Source organism: Alosa sapidissima, chromosome 1 (genome assembly GCF_018492685.1).
Source record: "Alosa sapidissima isolate fAloSap1 chromosome 1, fAloSap1.pri, whole genome shotgun sequence".
NCBI lineage: Eukaryota > Metazoa > Chordata > Actinopteri > Clupeiformes > Clupeidae > Alosa > Alosa sapidissima.
The window spans coordinates 55,558,306-55,580,446 of record NC_055957.1 but is presented as its reverse complement, the minus strand read 5'-3'; the positions used below and the strand labels follow the sequence as shown (position 1 = coordinate 55,580,446).

Below are 22,141 nucleotides of genomic sequence, written 5' to 3'. Positions count from 1 at the left end.
GTCCCAGTTTGTCAAGTTTGCAGATGAGTTGTTGTGGTATTATGGTGTTGAATGCAGAACTGAAGTCTATAAACAGCAATCTCACATATGAGTCTCTTTTTTCCAGGTGGGTGAGGGCTGGGTGGAGGGCAGAGCAGATTGCATCCTCTGTAGACCGCTTGGCTCGGTATGCAAACTGGAAGGGGTCCAGGGTGGGGGGGAGAATGGATTTGATATGTGACATGACAAGCCGCTCAAAGAACTTCATGATGATGGGTGTCAGTGCCACAGGGCGGTAGTCATTGAAGCAGGATGGAGCAGTTTTCTTCGGCACAGGTATGATGGTGGCAGCTTTGAAACATGATGGGACAATGGCTTGCTTCAGGGAAGTGTTAAAGATGTCTGTGAAGACATCCTTAAGCTCCCCTGCGCAGTCCTTCAGCGCACGACCTGGGATGTTGTCTGGACCTGTTGCCTTACGGGTGTTGATAGCAGCAAGTGTCCTCTTCACACTGTCGGCAGAGAGGCACAGGGGCTGCTCATGTAGAGGGGGATGGGTCTTCTGTGGGCAGGTGCTGTTTTGTGCTTCAAAGCGAGCAAAGAAGCGGTTCAGGTTGTTGAGCAGAGGGATGTTGCTCTCACAGCTCTGTGGCGCAGGCTTGTAGTCCGTGAGGGCCTGAATGCCCTGCCATAGGCTTTGTGCGTTCCTGCTGTCTTTGAAGTGGGTGGTTATCTTGTGAGTGTATTCCTTTTTTGCTTCCTTGATGCCACGGGACAGGTTGGCTCTCGCTGTTCTCATGCCAGCTTCATCCCCAGCTCTGTAGGCTTTGTCTCTGGCCCTCAGCAGCCTGAGGACATCCCCTGTCAGCCATGGCTTCCAGTTAGCCCGAGTGATGATGTCTTTTGTGTGGGTGTACCAACCACTTGATGCACTTGGTGATGTAAGAGGTTACAGTGTCTGTATACTCCTCTATGTCTGTCCGGTTGTTGTAAGTGGCTGCCTGCTTAAACATTTCCCAGTCTGTTGTGTCAAAGCAGTCTTGAAGAGCATCGGAGGCTCCCTCAGGCCACACTTTTACCTGCTTACGAACCGGTTTGTTCGCTTTTACCCTTTGTCTGTATGCGGGCATTAGCATAACAGTGATATGGTCTGAAAGTCCAATGTGGGGGAGGGGGGTGGCTTTGTATCCTCCTTTGTGTGTAGTGTAGACCAGATCCAGGATGTTATCTCCTCTTGTTGGAAAGTTTTAAGATCAGCATGGTTAAAATCTCTAGTGAAGATGGTGAAACCGTCTGGGTGTGCTGTCTGTTGTTCGCTGACAGCCTGGTACAGTTCACTAAGAGCCGCGTTCTTATCGCTGTTGTTGTTGGTAGGCGGGATGTATACTGCGACTAGCAGAATCGCAGTAATTTCCCTTGGCAGGTAAAAAGGACGGCACTTTATGATCATAAACTCTGCCAGTGGTGAGCAGTGTTTGCATACTACTACAGTGTCCCGGCACCATTCGTCACGGATGTAAACACAGATTCCTCCTCCTCGTGATTTACCTCCCTTTACAATGGCCCTGTCTGCTCGATAGCATGCTAGCTGCTCCAATTGTACAGCAGAGTCCGGAATGTTGTCATTTAACCAAGTCTCAGTGAAGACGAGCACACAGCAGTTACTTACTGTCCGGTTCGTTGATCTCAGCAGTCGTATGTGATCCATTTTGTTGTCCAGTGATCGTACATTTGCCAGGAGAATGGATGGTATGGCTGGGCGAGTTGGGCTGGCCGCTAGCCTGGCCCGGACGCCTCCGCGCTCGCCCCTCTTCTGCTTCCTCGCACACCGCTTCCGACGCTTTCTTTCCGGGGGAGGAGTAGCAGGCGAGTCCGGTGTTGTTGCAGGCCGGAGCAGTCCGAGTTCCTTTAGCGTCTCTGTTGCAAAGTCCAGAATGCTGCAAAACTTGCTTTTGCAGATGTCAATTAAAAACTGCCTGCTGTACTTGTAGTACGACGTAGTAAGACGAGACGAACACGTAAAACTTTCGGACAAACACTTTTTAAACGAACAAAACACCGTACGGTTGGGACAGAGAGAGGTCGCTGCGTGTGTACGCGCCGCCATCTTAAGTTTCAAATGAATACTTTTTCTCCTTGGGACAGGCCCATTTGAGTCTTGGAAAATGCTTTTCCATTTGCATCGGGATTGAGTTGATTAGAATTTAGCAGTCAATTTGAATGCAACAGTTTTGAACAAATTCGTGCAGCGTGCTAATGATGCTAACCGGATTTAATAGCAATTCAGTCGTCTTGCACGATTGTGAATGTTTGGATTACATGCGCATGCTGAGGAGGGATGCACCTAGAGAGAGAGAGAGAGAGAGAGAGAGAGAGAGAGAGAGAGAGAGAGAGAGAGTGAGCGCACGGGGCAAGGACTCATTGAGAGTCTGTGTTGAGGTAGGCCTACTTCTATCGCAGTGTTTCCCCTACAATGTATTTAACAGCGGCGCAGCGCCGCCGCTGGATTTTCAGCGCCGCTGCAACATAATATCACGAGATTCACTTAACACACTGTAAAAGCACAACGGCCAACGTCATCTCGAAATTGTTTTCTGAAAGTCTTGAGTAAGTTAAGTGCATCAAATCCGCACTTAGCCTCTCATTATTCAGGACATATATGCGGCATGATGTGTCAGGTGATTACAAGCCCAAAGACAAGTCTGCAGCCCATATGGCTAGCCTACGTTCTGAACACGGTTACATTGTTTAGCTATCCGACTGATGGGGTCTTGCTCCGCCACAGTGTAGCCTATGGTGTCATCGTTCACTTGTAGGTTACACAATAAATAGCCTACTTATAGGCCTGGTGACAATAAAAAATGATATTAGTTATATTTCATCACGAAGCTGTTTGTATGCCGTGAATTCGCTTGTAGCCTATGCCATATGTTAAGCTTGAGCAATTCCTCTGATCCAAAGCCTGCTTTGACACATTGACACTAATGTGAAACATGCATCCTCCTCTCCTAGCCTACATCAAATAAAAGAAACCAATTCATGATTACCGAAATGAATTTAACATGGGGGGAAAAAAGTTTGTTGCGATTTAGCCTACTGTTGTGATGCGGTTCTTTCTGCTGATTGGATTTACCCCCGTGTCGTCAACTCTGAGAACTCTTGCTCCGGCTGACAATTTTATCCAGAGAGCTGATTTCCCAAAGATGAGCCTCCATCAACATTCAACGACAAATTATTAAAACGTAAGTAATGCAATAGAGTAAACCAATGTGCTACAAGGTGTATGGTCTTAACGTTAATTGTAGCCTAGACTTGTAACGTTAGCGTAGGGCTATATGTAATGTTTGCATGGGAAAGCTAGGCGAACACAGTCTAGGCCTGTTTAAACTGTCGGATAGTTAAAGGAAATATGAGCATATGTTGGCATATACGTATAGCCTAAATTCTGTCCACTTAGCTATAATAGGCTATCACAAACAGACCTTTTCTACGTTTACGGCATTAGACATATAGGAGCCTACATTCTCTTATCAGAAAGACGTGTTCTCATAACTTCAGCGTTCTCTTGACGGTGAGACGAACGGTCGCACTTCAATCAAGTAGCCTAGGTCTTTTTCGAGTTAATTGTGAGTGAGTTGTATGGTAACTGTGGGAGTGATGTAGAAGAAAAGTGAGTATTTACTTTTTTATACGTGGGTTTGTTGTTTTGGGACTGAGAAATAGACTACAAGGAGAGCATCTGGCTACGTGCATGCGTGTCAGCATTAATGCCCCCCCCCACAATTCAATTCAATTACCAAAGAGCCTTAGAGATGTTCTTTGAAAAGCCCAGAAAAATTAAGTGCTCGCAGATTGGGTGTGGTCTTTGCCATTAAGACAAATTTAAATAAATTGTAAATAATCTTTTTCTGGGTTGTGCCATTTCATTTTTCTTCTATCATTTTTAACCTATAATGTAAAAGAAAGCTGAAAATACCCCACCCCCGCCCCCCGCCAAGTAATAGCACCGCTGCTGGAAAAATTTCTAGGGGAAACACTGTATCGTCTACTCTAGTAGAGTTGCACATACTATCTACAATGCAAGATATATTTAGCCTTTATATTTATGGACAACGTAAGGCGGGAGGTGTGTGTTGCTTTTAATTATTGAATGTTCTATCGAACGCATTTTTTATTGATATCGAACATGTCTATTGCGATACATATCGCTATCGTTTTATCGCCCAGCCCTAGTGCTCAACCACATCCCCTGCCCACATTTTTTTTCCTACTGGTCAGGGATCGAACCGCCAAACCTTCAGTTTCAAGCCCGAAGCCCGAACCAGTAAGCCACGGCTGCCCCTATTATTATTATGATGATGATGATGATGATAATGATAATGTGTTAAATTTAAAAAACATAACTTGTTATGATCCACAATAGACATAGGTTCACATAAAGAGAGCAAAGCAAAATGCCATCAATCTCTTGCCAAAGGATACGTATTTCTGTCACTGAGCAAAGCATTCCAGGACCTGATGTGCCTTGAATTAACGGGGGAAAAGAAGGTAAAGTTAATATTTCTACTATATTTCAGTTTAATTTTCATGCCTTTTCCATTCCATTGTGCAAAAAGAAACAATAAACTACTGTATGGGGGTGTAAACCAGGGGTAGGCAAACTCCGGCCCGTCTAGCACTTTAATCCGGCCCGCGGTAGAGCATTTAATTCGGTTATCTAGCTTAATAGTTAGGGAAAGTTAGGCATTTTTTCGCCAATCTGCAAAAAAAATTCTTACCAATAGCTTTTTTTCACTATGTGTTAGTTTGGGGTGCCCAGAGGGTCTGGGCAGAATAATGAAAACATTTTTTTTTTTATGTCATCTCTATATTTTGACATTTTATCAAAAGGACTTCATACCAGTCCAATCCCAGGTGGTTTCTATTTTAAATTTGCTTATTACACGGCTCTTCAGAGTGCTGCAGAAAGTTCCATTCACATGAATGGGTCTTCCCAACGTTCAGGCCTATGTTAAATCTATATAAATCACCGGCAAAGTATATAATCACCGCTGTCAATGGCAACGGGTTGATTAACGTCTTTCATATCCCTCCGCAAGAATTCCGTTCGCTTATTGCTATGGAATTTCATTGAAAGGGAAAGTAAGCTATTAAGACGTTGCCACGCAACACCTGAAACTGTCAAGTTCTATCTGTGTGGCGAACTATTTATTTTGTCAGCGGAAGACACGAAACGGTAGCAAAATCATTTTTAAAGATTCATTGTGTTAGGTTTCTTTACTCGTTTTGGCAAGTAGCCGTGTAATAAGCGGGATAATGTATTGTCCGCCGGTAATTATTAGAAAATAAGTCTCTTCAGGTCGAAGCAAAACCCCTCCGCTCAACTCTAGGGACTATAAAGACTCATTTACTATTCAATTCCTGCAGTGCTTTCACTTCAAAGCATATATGGTAATCAAATTGTCTTGCTCATGTAGTGTATAATATACGGTAGAAAATTACTTGCGCTAGCCTAGCACCTGCGAACTCTGCAATTAGAAGGACTGGATGAAACATGTTGAAAACGGTCTCCACTGATAAATATCACACTTGCTTACTTGGAAATGAGGTCCTACGTCCAAAATCCTGAACCACCCCTTTAAGAAGAAATGGGATTCAGCATAAGAACAAAACTGTGAACGATTCTGAGGTTTAAGAACACCTTCGTGAATCTGTCTAAGAGTTTTTGTAGGACCTTCTTAAGAACAGTTAAGAAAATTCTTAGGAAGATATTGGTGAATGAGGCGCTTTGACTCTCTCATAAATACATTCACAACCACAAACTCATGAACTAATAACAGACGTGTGTCAAAAATTGACTTTATTTTCCATACGCAGAAATAACATATCAATGGAAGCAGAGTCTAACCAAGGTCAATCTTGCCAAGAAAAGCCCTCAAACCTGAAAACACATGAGGCAAAAGTGCAAAACATCACAAAACTAACTAAACTAACACGCGCATATTTTTGTATTGCAACATCATTGTACAGTTGTACCCAGACAGTACACATTAATCTGTCCGATGTCGGTTTCAGATCAGCATGGAATCCTCCCATATAATAATGTCTCAGGGGTATCGGCCTGAAGTCGCTTCCATGTATGTTGGCTTTTGATCGTTCCCACTACCCAAAGCAGATCCCGCTATCTGTTTTTTTTTTTTTTAAAAAAGCGATTTTCAGGTTGGTAAATTCACTCATGTAAATTGTCAGAAAGTAGGCATTGTGTCAATTGTATGACTGTTTATATATTTACCTGCTAGGCTAAGCCATAACTTGGTGTACATTACTTTATAAAGAGCTGTTTTGGGGTAATTACAACTTCGTAATTCACGTTAGCTAGTTGAGCTAACACTGGAAAATATTTTAAACCTAGCTAGCGGCTATGGCGAAATGTTAACACTACAGCATCCATGATTACCGTAGGTACAAGGACAGCAATATGATTGGGTGTAAGAATAGCAAGTTATTATTTGACCGTGAGACTTAACCCAGGAAAGGCTGTCGTTTTTGTATGGAGAGGAGTGGAAGTAGGCTATTAGCTAACGTTAACTGTCTTGGCTGAGCTAACCTGCCAGTCATGTCATCATAACGCCTTTGCACAGAGGAAATGCACAGATATATGCACCAGCCGAAGTTCCCAAAGCAAACGTAGGCTACGTTTCAGTCCCAACTTTCTCTCGTCACTCCCAGAGTTTGTGTTTTGGCCGCCGTTAGCGCGCTAGCCAAATAAACGCCATTAGCTCGCCTCTGCTTAATTGAATTATCGGCTGAGGTAACGCTATTGGTTTGAAATCTATTTCTCCGAGCTCGGTCTGTGGTTCTCTGCATCTATGAAAATTCATTAAGAGCAATTCGTAAGGGTAGACTTAAAAGATGAATGTGTTGCAGTGAATTAATTGTTGTTTGTCTCTTGCAGGAGAAGAACCTGATTTTTGGGGAACATTTTCTAACAGCATTATTTCATTATTCATACTTTTTTAAACATTCAATAAAATGAAATGAAAATATTTCTGGCATCTTTCTTGTGTCTTTATAGATCTAGTCCAGTGTTTCTCAAACTTTTTTTCTGGGGAACCACTTTTTAAAAATGACAGACTATCGCGACCCAACTCGTGACTGTGGTATTTAACAAACTAGAGGGAGAGCAGCTTCACAGAAGAGAACTTCTGACGGCAAATTTGAGGAAAAGTTGGTAAACCACCCATCTTACCTAATTTAAGGGAACCACTTTTTAAAAATGACAGACTATCGCGACCCAACTCGTGACTGTGGTATTTAACAAACTAGAGGGAGAGCAGCTTCACAGAAGAGAACTTCTGACGGCAAATTTGAGGAAAAGTTGGTAAACCACCCATCTTACCTAATTTAAGGGTGCTGATTCTGAATATTTTGTTTACCAAGCTCAATTCTGAGTTCTAAGCCGCATAATCAGCATTTTAACATAAAATAACGATTATTTTTGCTTATTTTTCCCTAAATTGGGTTGATTTCAAAAGTAATCACTAAAAACAAATAAAAGTGTTCTCTAAATACATGTTTGAGCATTAAAGAAGCAATACTATAGTTTATTAACGTATTTAATGGGAACATGATTACAGTTAACATGTAATAAACTCGGAAATTCTAATCAAAAAACAACCATATTTTTATTGCTAACATAGTGAGTCACTCGTGGTGTTTAATGCATTTCATCACAATAACAAATTGCACAGATAACCTTCAACTCAGAATATATCCTACAGTACATATGAACTTAGATAGCGGGAATAAACTTAATGCAGAACTGCATCTACCGTCAGCAACGACAACATTTTACTTCTAGTAACACTGGATTTGGTATATGTGCTTGCCTCCATACTAGAGCTTGATAATGTGCTCTTCTAATATGCCATTCACTTGTTGGTGGTAGAGCCTCCAATCCTCGACATCTAGAAAACAGAGTGGCTCTGGCATAGTGTTGTCACGATACCAAAATTATGACTTTGATACAATATCTGCCATAAATATCTTGATACTCGATACTGAAACGATATCCAAATCCTAAAATATCTGGAAAAGAAAGGATGAAGGCCTCCTCCAAGTGTATTGAGTCATTTGTGTTGAATTTGGTGCACTTTTGGTCAATTCGGGGTTTCAAAATTCTAAACTTCCTACATAATTATTATTTTTGTAGTCAGTAAAATAGTAGTTTGTGTGTGATTAAGTCATTTATTGTTTGTTATAGTATATATTTTCCGGACTAGAAGTCGCACTTTTTTTCATAGTTTGGCTGGTCCTGCGACTTAGTCAGGTGCGACTTATATATGAAAAAAATTATATAATTGAACATGTTTTTAAATGTTAATTTATATTAACTGACATGAACCCTACATGAAACATTATCATCTACAGCCTTGAGACAGCGCTCTCAAATGCACAAGTCGTGAAACACACGTGCATACTTAAATCCTCAAATTATGGCCGGGATTCTATTTAGCTGGGCCTCAGATTCGGACAAATAAAAGCCAGTATAATTTTGTTTCAATTTAACTCATAAAAGAGCTCTTCTTAAAAATGTATATTGTGGGTTGGTTTAATATTGTTGCCAACGAAGTCATCGTCCTACACCATGAGTCTCCAACACGTTGCTCTCAAGCTACCAGTCGCACGCAGCCCCAGGTTAACCTACATTTAAACACAATTGTTGCTGCCAGGCATCAGCCTACGAATTTTATAAAAAAGTAAATCATGCATAATTTAAAAAATAACTACATTTAGGCTATCTTAGGCCTCTTTGGCTATACAGAATAAGGTTTCCCTTGCAGCACAGCACACGTTCCATGAATGAATGAATGAATGAATGAAAGCGGATGCCTTATCTCGCAATAAGCGGATGGACATCCCGACACTCTTTCATACATGAAACTTAATAGTGAACCATTGCCATTGATAGCCTACCGGTATGCTACTCCAAACGAAAAGTATAGTATATTTGATGGCTAGCGTTGCGGGACTTTTATTAGTATGCTCAATACTTAGTAATAATTTATGCGCAATCCCTGAAATGTAGGCCCTGGTTTTAAATGCGCATCTTTTTTTCTCTCGCTCTCTCGGCGAGCATTTGTTCTGCTGACAGCTTGTGCCAATAGCCTATATCGTCCAAAATGCTGGATTGCATTGCATTCTCCACATTTTTAGCTAAAATTTCATGTACCACATCAGCATTTTTGTTCAGTGAATCTTTTGTAAATTGCTTTACAATAGCGTCGGGCACTTGTCACTATTCACTCCTTCGTCTTCAACATTCCCTGTTGTATTCTCAATATTTTTGGCCTCAATGTGTCCAGTTACATAGCCTGTCTGTTCTTAGTCTTGGATTTTGTGAAATAAATGTCTAAATAGGCCATCACCTGCTTGCTGCAGTTTCGGTCTGCACGTCCTTTTAAAACCGCATATTTTTCTCTCTCAAGCATTTAATCTGCTGCCGGCTTGTCTCTCCACATCGTCCAAAATGCTTGATTGCATTGCATTCTCCACATTTTTAGCTAAATTTTCATGTACCATACAGTGGGCAGTGCTTCGACTTGGCCAGCTTCACTCGCGGTCCGCGCGTGGGATCACGCGGTATCACGCGACTTTAATTTGTATTTTTCCAGTGAGACGCTGCAACAACCCAAACAACCGGTAGATGGCTCAAGTGAGCAGGGTGTCTCGTAAAAAGAAATGGAGCCTGGAAAACCCTACACAGACTTCACTACAGACTTTAGCAGACTGGTTTAGAAATAATGTAATAGCCAAAAATATGCCTGCCCTGCCCTAATAAAGAAATATTTGGTTAACTGCAAGTGAATCCCGTTTGCAGCCGTAGAGACGCAGGACAAATTAAACATTCTGGTTTTCTCCGAGTGCAACGATGATAGACAGACATCATTTGGACAAAATATAGAGTATTAACCTCCGTTGCTCAGCCAAATGCCTTCCTGTTACGTCCTGTTATCACGGAGTTACAGGCGATAAACGATTTTTGATGGTCACAAGTTTACTTCATTAGGGACTGTTCGTTATTTATTTAAGGGGCTACCGGAGGAGTTTTGGGAGCATTAGTCCAAAAAGACGTGACCCTCCCTCGCCAGCAATACATTTTTCTATGACTCTCCAAAGTGATTATGAAAAAATCACTGTCAACTTTTTCCGGGTTTATCGCCTACTGTATTTTAACGTTTTCACATATTTGGCCATAAGCCGTTTATCATAGGCTATCACGAAACCAAACTACAAAGGCGAACACTTTAACAGGGGGAATTAATTGGGCATGAATCATGCTGAACGCTATTTCGCTACCTTAGAATAATAAGGTCCTATCTGCGTTTTGAGTAGGTACAACCGGGACGATTGAAACGGGGACGAATGAAACATTCCGGTTTTCTCCGAGTGCAACGATGATAGACAGTTTGGACAAAACATGGAGCATATTAACCTCCGTTGCTCAGCCAAATGCCTTCCTGTTACGTCCTGGTATCACGGAGTTACAAGCGATAAACGATTTTTGATGGTCACAAGTTTACTTCATTAGCGGTTTATTTTTTTGGATTATTAAATAGTGTTTTTCATTTAAAGGTTTGACTTCGTGCTTATTCAGTAGAGCATTTAGTGCTCTCCCCAATCCCAGACGTTCACATTGCATGTTTGTTTGTAATTGATGCAACCGCGAGATAGGCTATGCGTTTGACAATGAGTTGTTAACAGAACCAAGACATATAGCCCAGCAGCAATCTAGGGACTGATCGTTATTTATTGAAGGGGCCACCGGAGGAATTTTGAGTGCTTCAGTTGGAAGTTGCATGACCCTCTCTTGCCTGCTAGGAATTGTTCAATGACCCTCCGACAGAATTGTTAAAAAAGATATGACCCTCCCCTGCCAATTGTCTTCCGCCCGCGCCACAGCCACACACTTTGTGATAACGTTCTTAAATCAATCTTTCCCGTGTGCTTGCATGCTACCAGTCCTTCCTTTTCAAATGTGTTGCGCCTGTTTGCACAATTTCACAAATAATCATATGTGATTAATAGTATGACAAAAAATCCCTGTGCACGGGGACTTTTTCCGTGTTTATCACGTATTTTAACTTTCCCCGCTGTCTTGCCGTTTTAATGTTTTCCCGTAGAATATCCCATATTTTAATACTCTCAAAACAGCCCTGCCATCAGGCCTGTCTCTGTGTTGCCCTGTTGCTACCCCTTGCCCTTCCAACGAAACAGATGTATTCAAATCATCGTTTTCCTTGCTTGAAGGCGAACTTAGAGTGATGTTAACCTATTTAAGTTTAACGGCGCGATTGTCGTGAGAGCACGATTCATTGGCGCTTGCATGTTCGGCCTTATGTCTACGTGCGCACCTGAGGCTACTCAGCTGCAAGATAAATAATTTCCCCTGTTTGTATGTTCACTGCAGGTTGGCCTACCATAACTTACCAACTCTGCACTGTAGACTGGCTATTTATATTTTTCTGTGAAATAAGCAAATGTATTTGTTCAACTTTATGAAGCAGAATTAGCATAGGGTACTTGGAACATAATACATTTGACAAAGGACAGATGAATGTTGCTAGTGATAAAATATTAACTTTCAGTGTTTTACGATGTCTTTGTCATGGGGAAGTGTTTTTCCCCATGCATTTATTCTAGGTTACTGTCAGTGACTGCCGTGAGAGAAGCGGGTTCTGTGTTTCGTTCATGTCAGTGACTGACGCGAGAGAAGCGGGGTCTGTGTTGTGTTGTGTTGCGTTGCGTTAATTTATTTTCATTGGGCATACCGTGCCGTGCCGTCCACAGCTCTTCAGTTCTGACAAAGCCAAAATTACTCCTTTTGAAACAATGAGTGCAGGAAGCGCGTTTGTATGGTTATATTGCTTGACGGGGGGCATAAAGTAGCCATAAGGCTACTTTGAGAACATTTCAATTCACCCGACACTAATATTCAAAATGTTGAAAACTATTTCGGCATAGCCTATGAAGCAGTTTAATTAAATAGAATTTTAGTTGTAAACAAACGAGCTACTTGGTGAGGCTTGGCCTCACAGATGCGCTCGTGCCTTAGATGGCAGGAAAAATCTTCACGATAGGCCTATTAACTAACCACCCGATTCACGTTGGCTGGGGGGAAGGGGGGCCATCAGACAATTGTGTCCAGTTAATCCGGCACTTCCCCCAAAAAATCACACCTTCCCACCTCTGACAGCTTAAAAGAAGTCAAGAGGACTCCTTACTCACAGACCTATTCACAAACCTGCGGTTTTGAAATCCTATGCAGCTACAGGAGCTTCCAATCGCGAGGAAGCAATTTTGCATTGTAGGCATAACTAACATGCAATAACGCCGCCGCCAACAACAACCAAAACTAGGCTAATCATTGTCAACATGTAAATTAAATGTAACATTATTGTGAATCAAATTAAAATGTTCTCTTTTGCAAACGTAGGCATAGTAACAGAATAATTTAATAATGTTACAAAGATACTACATCAATCCGTATGTTTCATTGGGCTACTAGGCTATTTGTTTTGCCTTGATTCATTTAGGCTAGGCCTTTTTATTCAGGGGCCGTATTCACAAAGAATTTTAAGGCTAAAAGTAGCTCCTAACTGGCGAATTTAGGAGCAACTCCTAAAAATAATGGGCGTGTCACTCCTAACTTTAGGACTCCTAATTTTTTCACAAAAAGTAATTCACGAAGCATTTTAGACCTAAAAGTAGCACCTAAGTCTGGGACAGCTTAAGTCGAGAGGACTCCTAACTCACTAAGACCTATTCATAAACATCTTTTTTGTGGCATTTTACGTTGCGATGTTTTGAAATAGCCTATGTGCAACAGGAGCTTCCAATCGCGAGGGAACAATTTTGCATTCATAAAAGGGATGCAATAAGCCACCAACAACAACCAAAACTACTCATTGTTAACATGTAAATTAAATGTAACGTTTCATTGTGAATCAAATTAAAATGTTCTCTTTGCAAACGTAGCCTAGGGATATGGTGACAGATTAATTTAATTACAGAAGCGAAGCAAAGCGCTCCACAAACAAGACAACATTCGAGGCCTTCTGTTGAAGAATTTTATATAAAGCCTGCGCTGACAGTAATCCTCCTGCCCCTGATAGGCCTACCACAGCTGTGGATAGTGTGGAATGTTCAAGTAATAACACAATCCAATGTGTGTCTCAATTGTCCCCCGCTGACCACCTCACACATTTCTCTAGATTTTGCAACGAACTTACATGACACAATGCCATAAAATATGCCAGTTTTAGGACAGAATAATGTTTGTAATGATACCAGGTAGGCCAGGTATTGTCGAAGGTGCATGGTGAAGTGAAATTCTTACTTTGGAAAACAAACATTTGCCGATATCATCGCCGATCATCAGAATATTGCAACAGATTCTGTGTTCTGGACTGTAGGTATAAGCCAGTGGTTCTCAAACTTTTATTTCATTCCCCACTTTGATCAAGGGGCATGACTGATGATAGTGGAGATAACGTGTTATCCCGAGGCTTTTGCAAGTCAGCATCTTCGACGGTAGTCTATTAAAAATATAAGTTTTCGATGTCCCAAACGGAGAGCCATACTTTATTGTTTTTAACGATCTCTATGCTACTCACAAAAATGTAGGCATGGGGACATGATTAAGTAGGTTATCCAACTGTCGTGTGTTAAATTATTGTGATTACGAGCGTGGTTTTCAAACATTATGCGTGACTCGGACATCTAACTAAATGCAACAGGCTCATATCGTCCTCGCATTCGCAAAATGAGGACCAGTGTTTTGTCAAATTGCAAATAGCTATTCGTTTTAACTATTTTTTTTTATGATAGTATGAAGTGCTTTTTGTATAGGCTACTATCTTAATCTTGGAATATGGGGAGGGAAGTGGCGCGTCTGCAGTCAGCCAAATATGAATGTAATTCTGCGGCATAAAGCAGATGTAATTGTTTATTGTACAGAAAAATAAAAATGACATGTCAAGCAGTCAATTGACTACATTGCAGTCAAGAAGTAGGGCAAATTAATTTACGAAACCAAAACGTGGGTCATAGTTGTCTAAGCCTCTATTGCGTAGCCTGTTAAAAACGTCGCCAGATAGTATTAAATCGGCAACAACATTGTTTTCTGCAGAAGCCTACCCAAGGCTACAGATTAATTCTGAACAGTTATTTCTCTACTGGCTCAATTATCACACCACTGTTTTGATTTGCGTAGTTGCGTTAACCCCAACACTGACAATAATGTAGACAGCAAATTTCGATTTCGATTTTCGTGTAGTCAAGCCTTAAGCCATACCCAAGTAGCCTAAATCGAGGTAATGTTTAATTATGCATGATTTATTTTGTTATTGAATTCGTAGGCTGGGATTACTCTCGGCAACAATTATGTAAGGGACGGCAGGCAGAGCGATGTACAGTGGCAGAGCGACGCACAGTGGCTGAAAGTGGTACTAAAGCTTCACGCAGCTTCACGCCGCGTAATGCGCGAATGAAGTGGTCATTTGAAAGCGATGCCCACTGTATAAGCATTTTTGTTTAGTGAATCTTTTGTAAATTGCTTTACAATTACCGTCGGGCCTATAGGCCTATAAATTGCCTGGCTTGCCTCAGCTTCGGTCACGTCCTTTTAAATCCGTCTTTTTCTCTATCGTGAGCATTTAATCTGCTGCCAGCTTGTGACTCCACATCGCCCAAAATGCTTGATTGCATTGCATTCTCCACATTTTTAGCAACATTTTCATGTATCATATCAGCATTTTTGTTCAGTGAATCTTTTGTAAATTGCTTTACAATTACCGTCGGGCCTATAGGCCTATCCCTGGCTTGCTTCAGTCACGTCTAAAACTGCATCTTTTTCTCTCTTGTGAGCATTTAATCTGCTGCCAGCTTGTGACTCCACATCGCCCAAAATGCTTGATTACATTGTATTCTCCACATTTTAGATACATTTTGGTGTACCACATGGTATTTTCTTTCAGTGAATCTTTTGCTTTGCAATTACTTTCCTGCCCTCCTCTTGGCTGCCTTCACTCCTTCGTCTTCATTAACATTAATCTTTTTGGCCTCAATAATCCAGTTTCAGTCTCTGTTTTTGGTTTTGGATTTTGTGAAATACATTTCTAAATGAATGCGACTTATAGTCCGGTGCAACTTATATATGTTTTTTTCCTGTTCATGATGCATTTTTTGACTAATGCGACTTATACTCAGGAGCGACTTATAGTCCAGAAAATACGGTATATTGGATGATGTTTTGGCAATCAACATACACAGTCATTAGTTTCCAAAAATCAGAATGCCGAGACACTCTGACATTTAGGGGAACTTCTTTGTTTACTATTTTTCCTTCATCATTAACCCTTAGAACCCTAAGCTGTTTTTAGGGCATTTTCACTACCTTTATTCATAAGGATTTATTCTGGTCATTGTAAGTGCCACACACACATATTATATATTGTTTTTTTCAGCAGAGTCTAGGCTATTCAGATCTGTAATATATTTCATGTATTAGTAATAGCATTGATTTTATTTTGATTTTTAAAGAATTAAAATACAAAAAGCGTATTATAAAAATTCTTATATTTTGACATGTATCTCACCACAGCAAGCTCATAGCTCTACGTGCATTTCATGTGTGTGTAGGGCAGACTGTCCTGAATCAAGCAATATAATTGCCATGTTGGAGGGATACTCTGGGGCTGAGCAATTTACAGAAATATGTGGTGTGTGATTTACGGAAATAAATGCCATTTTTTATTTAGTGATGAAAAATGACCTTTCTGCGCTCCATATCTGACACGAACTGATCTGACCTGACTTGACCCGAGTTTGCGAGTTAGCCTGCGTGTGGCTATGGTGTAGGCACTCATGATTCTCAACTTATTACTGCATTGCCATGAACAAAGTAAAGGCAAAAAGGTGTTTCTTTGTTGAACAAATTGGGATGCAATGTGAGCCTTGAATTGGATGCCATGCAGGAATTTGATAGGATCTCAAAACCGGATTATGAACATGCTTTGCCATAGAGAAACACACGATAGCGTTGGATTATAAACATGCTTTGCCACAAAAACAGACAAAAACGTGGGCTAAGTCCAGCTATATGAAGTGATTATTTTGCTGTCACTTCGTCTGTTTTATAACCCAGAAGGATGTACTTGGTATCAAATGATAGCTCTGTGTCTCCTCTCTCATCTGACATGCGTGGCATATCTATCCGATCACGGGTCCGCGAGTAATTCAAACGAGAGTAATTAGTGTGCAGCATTGGCTTGTGTACATGACGTTATTATTTTGCAGTCATATCGTCTGTTTTTATAAGCCAGAAGGATCGATATACATGGTACCAATGGATAGCCCTGTGTCTTCTCTTTCATCTTATATGCTTGCCATATCTATGCGATCACGGGTTAGCGAGTAATTCAAACGAGAGTATTGGGTGCGCAGGTGAACGCAGAGAAGTATAGACTGTTAATATGATGCAATTTGATTTAATTTCATGATAATTTTAATTTTCATACTTGATCGTACAGACATGTGTGTAGTCTAGTTGGAATGCCCCACTAGACTACAGCAATGTAACAGAGAAGAAAGGGTGTGTTTTTTGACGCACTTTGCGTCAATCGGGTTCTAAAGGTTACTGATGAATGCTTGCGTTTAGCGACAGTAGTAGATCTAAAGTCCTCAGGGAGACAACCTAAACGCTGATTTTATTAAGAGGATATGCACGCGACTCGCGAGCAGTTAGGGCATCATTTTTTATGATTCCTGAAACCCCATTCAATCGTGCATAAGGATTTTTCTTACGAACCGGAACATGCAAAAATGAACGCATACAAAACGACGGTAGCGTCTATCACACTCTTGATGAGTGACTCAGTTACGTTGTTTAAGTAGCCTAATTTTTTTAAACTTTTTTTGTTGTTGATAGCAACATGTCTAGGCCATCATAGTCTACATTTGCTTGTCATCTAGGCCTTATCAAACCCTTACAGGTAAAAAAACTGCATTGTGTGACAAAACTGCAGGTTTTTTCAATATTGTTGTGCCCAAAATAGCCTATTGCATTGTGCAGTACAATGTAGGCCTGCGTTGTCAATCAGGGTAAACTTTTGGTCTTTTGTTATTTGCACAGCTTTATCAGAGCAACTGTAGCCTATGCCTATTGTAGGCCTATGTTATTGTTTACACAGCTCTGTTAGAGCAGTCTGAAATTAATATAATTAAAACTGGCTGTGTTGTCATAATTGTTGTTTTAAGTGAAAATATGAAGCACTTCGCTCTTTCTGTTTGAAATATCAATATCGTATCGATATCGTATATCGCCAATCAGCCCCAAAATATCGGGATATCAGTTTTGGTCCATATCGCCCAGCCCTAGCTTGGAGTTTTTCTTGTTGTGTGTTTACCAATACACATTTTCACCATGTGAATGTGACTGGCCAACATGTAGGATTGACAGTGCTCAGTGGGATAATGCCTTGTACTGGTGATACTTACTGTAGGTTGAGAGTTCAAATCCCACTTGAAGCATTAGTGTTTGAATGCTGTTGGGTTGTGGAGGTTAGCACACTATAACATTACAGCTACTTGTCAATATGGACTTGTAGTGCAAGGCAAGTATAACTGTATAATTATAGGCTGTTTATCTTATTGACTCCAACACAGAACCCACCTACCCCTTCACCTACCACCACAAATTCACACAATTCAATTATCTGGGAAACACTGCCTTCCATTATCAAACCCTTCATCTTATCCACAACAAATAAATAGTCCTGTAGAATCAAGTATTGTTAGAATACTATTGGGTTGTAGAGATTAGCACACTAGAATAGAGTACTGTTAGAATACTGTTGGGTTGTGCTGGTTAGCATACTACAATAGAGTATTGTTAGAATACTGTTGGTGAAAAGACTCCCTAAGTTTATATATATTATTATTATTATTATATTGTTTCTCATTTTCGAATGTACACTTAAATCTGCACAAAGTCCTTGAGGTAAAAGTGCTGTGGAGAAATTGCAGGATTGTTTGGCTCTGCCACCTAACCACGCCCAGTTTACCTGCTGGAAAACCCTGTAGCCCTGTAGCGCCCTCAGTTCACTCTTTTGTTCATCTCAACCCAGCACTCTAGTGTGTCCTGCTTTGTGTGAGTCTTTGAGTTAACGTAAGTCATCACTTTAATGACCCTCACTATGACTTTTGTGATGTTTATCAGTTTGTAGAGTAGCTCTGCCATCATGTGTAAAGTTAAGGACTTTGTTTGTTGGTTTGGTGTGTTGGAGTCCCATGTGAGAGATGCATGTGAGAGATGATTAGATGATGTTGGTTGACTTGGGATGTCAAGTATTGTTTAGTTGTACCTTATATAGCCATATGATTTCAGTTTATTGTTGTGAGTTGGGATCTGTACTGATTTACCCCATTTCACTGATTACTCCATTTTCTGTTTGTTTCCTCTTTGATGCAGCACACATACAAGTAAACAACAAAAGAACAGATGAATTGAAACTCAAATAAAGTTCACTTGTGTTGGACCGAAACCTGCCATCTCCGTGTCATCACTCCATACCATTGAGCCTTCTGACCGAGGCCCTGCCTGCTCGCCACACACTCACTCTACCTCAACCCACATCGCCCACTACAGTTCCTTCAGTTTGGTTGTGGAGGTTAGCATACTAGAATAGAATACTGTTATAATACTGTTGGGTTGTGGAGGTTAGCACACTATAACGTTACAGCACAGGGTAATCCTAATTTTATGGATCAAATTTATCGCCACGTTTCATGTTGTGTGACCGTAGACATTTTTATCAACTACTCGTGCAACTGTATTTAAGTTGGGAAAACGTGGATGTTTTTGATTACTTCTACGTCTGGCTACGTCTGAGCCCGCTAGCATAGCAACATGCTAACACAGTCGCGCCGCGCACCAGAGCGTTTGAGTGCACGTACCGACACGGGAGAGGTATGACTCAACTCGTGAAAGTTAAGGTAATATTGGTTAGACTCTGCATATGTGATTTCTCCGTATGGAAAATAAAGTAAATTTTCCACACACGTCTGTTATTAGTTCAATAACAAGTGTTGCTTGTTAAAACATGTGACTAGTGAAACTCAAATGATTTTAGAAATATTTAGCCAAAGCCAAAAAGTGTTACTTTGTGCCCCGCGCTCCCCCACTGCTTGTGAAAGAAGGAGATGGGGGAGGGGGGCTTAACGTGAAAAAGCTTAATGTCCCAAAACGGCAACGAGTCGTTTTAGGCTACTCCCTGCAGGCCTTCATAATGGTAGGCTACAGGAAGTGGGGGGAAGGTATGGGATGACCAGAGCCGTCATCTATCGTCTTTCCAGGCACACACAGCTCGTTACCATATAGCCTATCGACTGCCTTTAAAAGGCTGTCGTTTGCACAATTTCACAAACAATCACCGGGACCGAAACAAACCTGTCAACTTTTCCCGGGTTTATCGCGTATTTGAACTTTTTCCTCGCTGTCTTAGGAGGAGCTGCAGGGCCGTCGCAAGGGGGTGCGAGGCCCTGTGCGAACTTGACAGATGCAAGGCCCTTTTCACTTACGTGCATGAAATCATGCGATAGCTTACTTTACACATAGCCAAGGCTACAGTCGGTGTATTTTAATAGTAGCCTAGTCTAATAAGCTACACCAGCTTGTCTTTAACCCTTTAGGCGCCAGAGGTTTTTTTCCGAAACGATCAATTTTGACATCTTCATTTCAAAAGGCTATATCTTAAAAGTGATAAGAGATAGAGACTTTCTGTAAATTAGAGAAATATTAAGGATGACCCAAAGTGTATGTAGAGATTAAATGTTTATATCTAATTTGCATATTATGACGTCATATGGTGGCAGCCATCTTGGATTATAGAATTTTCATGAAAAGTTGCATGTTTGAATGATAAATGCACCACTTCTTTCCCCCCAAAATGTCCCTCACCTTCTGAATGCTATATTGCACAATACTGAATGCTCAGGTAAATAGTAAGTAGTGAACAAACTGTGTAAATCATTACTAATAAATGGCAGAAACAAACCAAATGCATGTAGCAGTAGACTGGCCTTTTGCTGTAGAGATTTTCCATTTACTACATACAGTAGGCACTCTGATTCCATGTATGGGGCACATATATATTATTCAGATGACACACAAACACAAGTAGACAAGACCTGTTTAGTTCAAAAGCTCATTTGCCACGGCAAGGCACAGATCAGGAGTGAGATGACGAGACAAGACAAGAGACAATGTTAGTATTTTTTTTCTTTTTGTTGATGTTTTTTTGTTTTTTTTCTTAGCTGACAAAGACACACACATCACAAGGACATGAACACACAAAAAGGAACACATAGTGTACTGTATGTCCTAAATGATCAGGGAAGTAGATAGCAAATCAACAGTGTAAATCATTACTAAATGGCTGACTTTTTTTTTTTTTTATGTAGCAGGCCTTTTGCTGTAGAGATAATGACTCCCTATCCCTATCCATACAGGGCCGGCATTCCCATCATCTTGTGATAGACTATGCATGACCTAATGTGTGTGTGTGTGTGTGTGTGGGAGAGGGAGAGAGCGTGTCACCACCTCCACCATGCGAGCAGCATGGCCAGATCTGCCTCGCGCGCGCCGAGTGGAGAGAATTTGCGCAGCTCGGACTAGGCCTACTGTCATTCTCATTGCGACTCCCCACACTGCCACTACGTTCCCCCCTAACTGTCCTATGAGCACTTCGACCTCGTCTAACATACCCAGTGGCATTAGACAAAGGCTCCACCACGTTACTGTCGCCGCGATTGTGGAGAGGCACACGTTCAGAAGACAGAAGCTAGCGCTATGGATATTAGGCTACCTCCAGCCTCGTTCGCCACACCACTAACACCCTGCTAACTTCCCGATGAACACTCCGAACCTGTGAAACATTATTCCCACCAGTGACATTGGGCAAACGATTCAACGTTTGTGCTTGGTGTAAGCTAAACTATGGAGTAAACTCTCACTTTGTCCAGCTGCATCATTGCAAGGCAGGGACGCATCTGAAGCCTCACTAAACGAATCACCGTCATTTTCTGAAGGCAGATATTCCCCTTCAGAATCAGGGTCCGCGAATAGAAGACCCAACACTTCATTTCAGGTAAACTTTTTTGATGCCATTAGACGATAATCTAATGCAAATACTCGCTGACGTTGACAATATCGCTCTGACAAAGTGGCTCACACGCACACTAGCTCCGGTATTTCATACACTGATTCATCGCGCTGTAGCTAGAAAGTTTTGTTTAAAGCGTGTCCTTTTTTCGACTCGGGGATGACGTATGACATGTCTGCCATCTAGTGGAGTGGAAGTCGAACGAAATATGACACCCTATTTGACTAAATCGGCCGTTTTATTCAGTACCGCATCTTGTCGACTATAGTCGCCTGTGGCGCCTAGAGGGTTAAGAGGGGAAGTTCAATTGTATAGCCTATAACATTCGCTGAGTGACATATTTGGCCATATGGTGTTTATCATAGGCTACATCACGAAACCAAATAGTGTAACAAAGGCGAACACTTCAACAGGGGGAATTAATTGGGCATGAATCATTGTGCTGAACGGTATTTGTCAATGAGCAGAAACACACACGACATTCAAACTATTGATAAGATGTACTGGTCTGTATCTATAGGCTAACATTGGACAAATAAATGACACTGACTCGCCATATATGTAGAGTCAGGAAAAAAATAAATTCTTGCTTTACCGCAAACTCAATGAAATCATAGGCCAGTTTGCAGGTAGCCTAACGTCTTTTTCATAGAAGGGAGAGCCCAGTCTCTCCTGTGACATGGAGGTGCGCAAATAGTTTTTAATAGCCTGTTCAACTTCGAAAAGCTTCGTTCACCCGATGCCAGTCACTAATCGCAATTTCAAAGCTCAGGAAGCATCCTTTTAAGTTTTAAGTGCAGTGGCCCCTATCTGCCCCCTTTGGAATTATATCTCGAGCCTATTATAAGGGCCAGTGCATTATGTCCTGGGATTCGGACGTGCTCAAAAAGAAAAGAAAAAACACTTTTTTTATAGATGGTTATGAGGAGCAATATAAG

At 41.2% G+C, this 22,141-nt stretch overlaps 1 protein-coding gene across 1 annotated transcript in view; it reads right to left on the bottom strand.

Annotated features, from left to right (window-relative positions):
- hfm1 (helicase for meiosis 1) overlaps positions 1–22,141 on the bottom strand; it is a 361,977-nt gene that overhangs the window by 306,639 nt on the left and 33,197 nt on the right. Inside the window, exon 4 of the mRNA XM_042091457.1 lies at positions 4,462–4,503. Coding sequence (XP_041947391.1) covers positions 4,462–4,503 — 42 coding nt within the window. The remainder of the gene's footprint in view (positions 1–4,461; positions 4,504–22,141) is intronic.